The sequence below is a fragment of the Centrocercus urophasianus genome, unplaced genomic scaffold (genome assembly GCF_019232065.1).
Source record: "Centrocercus urophasianus isolate 14NV4802_14NV808 unplaced genomic scaffold, USGS_Curo_1.0 seq_10, whole genome shotgun sequence".
Taxonomy (NCBI): domain Eukaryota; kingdom Metazoa; phylum Chordata; class Aves; order Galliformes; family Phasianidae; genus Centrocercus; species Centrocercus urophasianus.
Window position 1 is genome coordinate 53,796,655 of NW_024884142.1, and position 6,000 is coordinate 53,802,654.

A 6,000-nucleotide genomic window follows, 5' to 3' on the forward strand; every position below is an offset into this window, starting at 1 on the left:
CTCACATTGCTTCCAGATGTTTTTCCCTGTGTGCATCTGTGCTTAGGATACTGGATGTTGGGATGTCTGGTACCCTCTGATCAAATAAAAAGAATGATGGATTGCATAGCAAAAGCTATAGAACCTGAGTAATAAGAATGATAATCAAATTTTTCTTATAATTGTGGTGCATCTGAGCATCACAATAGTACCTAGCAGACTCCAGACACCATACATTGTTAATTAATTAAAAGATACTTTATATGCAGTTAAGATAATTGACCACAATAGATTACACATTTTCTTGAGAGGTCATAAATGTCCCTGGACCACTTGAATGTAAGTACTGAGCAGAATATGGGTTTAGGGGAGTCTTATCTGATCCACCTGAAGATGACATGGCAAGGATTCTTGAAATAGAAAGACTCATACTCATATGAATGGCAACTGACCATCTGGTTTGAAAGATATGATTTCCCATGCAAGCATTTCCCTTTACCAGGTTCCCAGTAAATAAGAAACACTCTGGTTTGTTTGTGACTGTTAGTGCAATGAAGGAATATATAGAAAAAAAAGCCACAGAAATTACAAAGAAATGGAAAAATTAGCCTCTTAGTAACAGATTCCAGGAATGTTTGGTTTGCCAAAGAGAAGATTATAGGACAACTTGATTCTAGCTTCTAATTTCTGCCTGGGGAGCAAAGCTTTAATAATAGATTCTCCACTCCAACATACAACACTAAAAAAATATCCACCACGTGGAAGATGAAGCTAGAAAAGTGTGGATGAGAAAAACTATTTGAATTTTTCATAGGTCTTTAACCAACACAAAACTACATCCTGGGACAGTAGTTCGTTAGACCTCCTTGGCAACTTTAAAATTACAGTTTAATGTTTTTTCTAGAAGTTATGAGCTCCAATTCAAACCAGACATTCTTTAAAAAAGCAACTAGGTATGTTCTCTCGGCTTTTTTGTACAGTTTTTGACTTGAATTATGTAACTAATACCTTTTGACTACATCTACTGTTAACCTGTGGCATCTTGAGAAACAAGAATTCCTTGCTTCAGTGCTGAATGAAATTGAAATTCCCTTTATATTATAACTGAAAATCAATATAAAGTTCCAAAGGATAATAAAGTTATTTACAAGAAATGCAGGACTAGGTATTCTATGTTAAATTAAGAAATACTGGCAGGGGAAAATAGGAAACTTGTACACTGCCTATCTTTGCTAACACATGAATGCTCAATCTTGAAGATGAAAATAAAATTTTGTAAATGATAGAACATCTACATCTCTGAAAAAATGTGTTACTATGTTTAAATTCATAGCGGAGAGTTGTACATAATGTGTTTAATAACTCGTGCTAATCATTAGGAAGTTTCATTGAAAGTTTTCTTCTTACTAAATCTCTTTATTTTTATCTCACAGGTTTATTTTTACTGGATTTGCCGAGACCCATCCACATTTGAGTGGTTTGCTGATCTTCTGTTCCTTTTGGAAACAAAAATGATTGAAAAAGGGAAAAATGATTTCCTAAGTTATCACATATTTCTTACTGGCTGGGACGAAAGTCAGGTAATAATGAAACTCTTATGAATCTGAGTTAATGTACCTTGCTCTTCCAGTATGGTGACAGAAGGAACAGGAACAGCTGAATGAATGATGGATGAAGCAGAGAGACAAAGAACTGTAAATATAAAGACACCAGGCTGTTTCCCTCTCACATTTAGAAAAACAGGAACAGAGAAAACAAGCTGGTGATCCTTCCAGTACAGTATGTTGTCTTGTGTAGCCCTGGCTAGCAGGTGTTCCAAAAAAACAAAAGTGCAGAGAGCCTCTGGAATCTTGTGAAAGGCCATTTTGTCCATGTGTCTTTGGAACTTTCTTTAAACAGATTCTAGCATTTTTTTGCACTGAACTATAAAACATCAGATAATTTTATTATTTTTACTAAATTATATTTTATGTTTTTTGTGTATGCATCCAGCATAATTTTGAACCCTGTTGCATTCAAAACATTTTTTGCAAAAAAAAAAAAACAATTGACCAATTAATACTGTTTGAGAAGATATTTTGTCTGATTGCCCTTAAATTTACCATCCTATAATTTCACTGGATCATCTTACCTAGTGGCACTTAATCTTTAGAGTAGGTAGCTTTAATTCAGCTTATTTAGTCCTTACCTAGACCTAAATGAATTGATTATTTCTCTCTGATTCTTTTTTTTTTCAAACCAAACTCAGATCACACTGTGATCAAAGTTAGGCATCTGTCAAAAACTCTCACAGGTATCTCTTTACTCTACTATTTTATTTCCTGCTGTCTCCACTGAATGTAAGGACTGTGTAGTAGATATTGAAAATTAGGGTTCCTGTCAAGGAATGAGGTATGTACACAAAATTCAGAAAAATCTCTTCTTGTAAAGTATATAGCAGTCATAATAGTCTGTTTATTAGATTAGCAATATCACAGGGTATTACCTAAACAAGTTTTGAAAGAAGCTATTCATGATCTTAATAAAGCACAAACCTGCCCTCACCTTCCAGCTGTCAACATTTTGCCTCCCCCTTGAGCAAATATCAGACCAAAAGTCAATTAGGCAGACAACTATTCTTGCTGAGACGGCTGAGTCTCTTCACCCATGTGCTCCGTCACATTACCTCCTTCCCTTTACACCCTTTTGTCCTGTCAGCACTGCCTTATTACCCCGTGCTGTTCCTTATGTGATTCAGGAGAAATCTTAGAGCTGTGCTGCTTGCCCACCTACACTGGTGCTGTTCCTGCTCCTGGAGCACCCCAGGACTGTGGAGGGAGAGCACTGTTTTTCAGTGGCTTCTTCTCAGATCAAATTAGGCCCAGGTACTAAAACCAGGTATTTGATCCCTACTCATATCAAACATTTAGTCGCAAGAAGATGAATTCCTTTGAGGACACAGGCAGTTTTTGACTTTTTTGTATTTCTGCACTACTATCTCCTTTCCTCACTGTCTTTTGATAATTATACTTTTCTTTATTAATACTCCTGTCTTTCACTGAGAAGCAGTGTTATTGCTTTCTCCTATTACTTTGAGTACACGTTATTGATTTTAAAATTATTACATTGCAAATTTGTCTTTAGGCTACTCACATAGGCCTGCATTATGATGAGAAGGTGGATGTAATTACCGGTTTGAGGCAGAAGACCTTCTATGGAAGGCCAAACTGGGACAATGAGTTCAAGCAGCTAGCTGAAAACCATCCTAGGTAAGGCAGGTTGGCTTCTAACCTTGTTAGGTAACTCGTCTCTCAGCATAAACAGTGGGAGGAGGGGAGGGCAAACCTTTCTAAATGACCCTTTTAAAATAATTTAGTTTTTTTGCTGTGTGGAAAGAAGATTTATGCTTAATGAAGCTTTTAATGAAGAAATCTCGGAAAGAGAATGCCAATAAAATCTAATTTTTGGACAAGAAAATCTAATATTTAGAAGTATTTCAATATCCTGGCCTTTGTCCAGATATAATTGAAACACACAATCCAATTACTGTTCTGCACAAAGGACAAAGTAGCATTAATTTCCCTTGAAGATGGTTATTAAAGAGATAAACTGTGATTTTTTTCTTATGATGTCAAGGATATGTTTGTTCACTGAACATATTTGGCTACTCTTGCAAGACTATGCTGTTCTGTTATTAGTTCATCTCTGCTGGCAAAGACAGTTCATTTGAACTTGGTGGATTCACTAGTGGCCTGAGAAAAGCTTCTTTGTTCCTGAAAGCCTTTGAAGCAAGAATTTGAAATATTTTGTGTTCGGTGGTAGAAGATTCCAGAATCCTTGGGACTCTTTATGATTTCCAAACATTTACCTGCTAAAGCAAAATAAAGGCTTGCACTTGAGAGACAGAGATACAAAAAGAAAAAGAAGAAAGAAAACTTTTTTTTAAAGATGAAAAAGACTCAAGAAAAAGCTGAAAGGGAGGAGATCAAAGAGAATACAGTAAGCTACAAGAATACCATAAAATTGCAAAAAATAACAGTAATAGAAGAACTATTTGATAGAGGTCAAAATAAATACAATCAGGAAATAAGGAAAGATTAAAAATAGAAAGAGGCCAAGGGTAGAAAACATGATTTTTGAAAGACCTTTTATACAGGTTCTGCTGAAAAAAACAGAGCTTTTAAAGTTATAGTTGAAACATAATCATTTTGTTACTTTTTTAAGTACAGCTGAGAAAAGTCTGTTTTTCTGATGCTCGGGGAAGGAGATAGTATTAACTTTCCACACTGGATCTTGTGATATTTCCTTAGAAAGCCAGTGCTAAGTGGCAGAAAAATCTGTATTTGCTTCTGAACATAGATGTATGCATTATTTGTCAATTTTGACCTCTTAAAGAAAACACTGCACTCCTTGTGTACACTGAATCACAAAAAATATCCTACCTTTCCTTGCTCTGAGTTACAGGAGGCTCAAGAATTTATGCTGTGTAATAGAACAATTAGCTTGTATGAACAAATTATATTTTGAGTTCCTACATCTAAGTCCACCAAGTTTCCCATTGTGCAACAGAGTCTTTTGCATATTAATGGGAGTATAACACTGCAAGTTGAACCTAATGTAGTGGAGAACCAGAGCTATATTTTGAGGACTACGGCTACGGCTCCAAAATCAGATCTACAGCCACTTCTTTAAGGGAGCAAAAACCTTTTGAAAATCACATTCACTTATCACTTACCTTGTGTCTAAGTAGATTCAGCTTCCCCCAGTAGCACAGCATGTGTGCATATCTGTGTCCACATATATATGTTTCAAAATAATATGTGCTGTATACTTATAAGCCAGTTCTTTAAAGCACTCTCCAGCAAGGAATCATGTTTCCAGTTCTTTGTAACACGCCTGTGCACTTATCAACAAAACGTTTGTTGTCACGTTCTTGTTGTTTTATGAGAACTGTTTACAATTTTTGCTTAAATCTGCCACTTAAAAAATTGTCCACAGACAGTAAAGCATTAAAATAAATAAGTGAATAACTAAAAACTACAAAGAAACAAAAGAGAAACACCCAACCAAAGAAACATGCAACAACAGCAAAACAACAAAACAACAGCAAAAAAAAAAAAAAAAAGACTCAGAAATAGCTGAGCGATTTATGCATTTTTAGGGAAAGAGAGTATTAATTTGGATGGAGAAAAAGCATTCTAAATTTCCAGCCCAAACAGATGTTTGCTTTTCTCAATCAAAAGAGTATGACAATCAAAACCAAAGAACCACGATTTAAAATAATTTGTGACCTCCAGTGCAACTATCCAAATAAATAAATCAATATGACATAATAAACACTGCAGTGTTACAATAATTATACTGTAGTACTTTGTGATATTAATACAATTTTTTTCAAGTGTATTTCTAAAAAAAATCAATTCAAAAGCATCATTTCAACTGATACAAAGCTCGAGGCTGTCAAAAGTTGCAGTTTATCCATTTTACTGCTTTTATGGTTTTTTTTTGTTGTTGTTACTGTGATTACAGCAATAGCATTGGAGTATTCTTCTGCGGACCCAAGAATCTCTCTAAGACCCTTCAAAAGATGTGCTACTCATATTCAACAGTTGATCCAAGAGGAGTTCAATTTCACTACAACGAAGAAAGTTTCTAGACTGTACTTAACTCTCTGATAGATATTACCAAGTTATACTTTTTTCTTCACATTCTCCTGTATTCTATCCATTCTGCGGCATTCAAGCTGTAAACTGAAGCAGCAACACTGACTTTAGTGGAAAAATACCATCCTATGCCAACTAAAGAATTGAATCCAATCCTTAGCATTTCCTTCAAAGAACTGAAGGACCAATTTCTAATTGCTCAGTCAGTGATGCAGCAGTGAATCCAGCTACATCTGTTTGAAAACACATACAAATCACTAAACTTTGAAGAAAAAGGCAAGAGAGAAAAGGAAATGAAGAACTGCACCTCACTGTTATGTGTGATCAAACTACTACTGCAGGCAATACTATCATTCCTGCTGTTTAAATCATGCCCAGC

General features: G+C 35.2%; 1 protein-coding gene across 1 annotated transcript in view; it reads left to right on the top strand.

The window, feature by feature from the left end:
- Positions 1 to 5,736, top strand: part of NOX3 (NADPH oxidase 3) — a 35,436-nt gene extending 29,700 nt beyond the window's left edge. The window contains exons 11-13 of the mRNA XM_042825831.1: positions 1,413 to 1,559; positions 3,103 to 3,227; positions 5,488 to 5,736. Coding sequence (XP_042681765.1) covers positions 1,413 to 1,559; positions 3,103 to 3,227; positions 5,488 to 5,614 — 399 coding nt within the window. The 3' untranslated portion in view covers positions 5,615 to 5,736. The remainder of the gene's footprint in view (positions 1 to 1,412; positions 1,560 to 3,102; positions 3,228 to 5,487) is intronic.
- Positions 5,737 to 6,000: the final 264 nt, after the last annotated feature.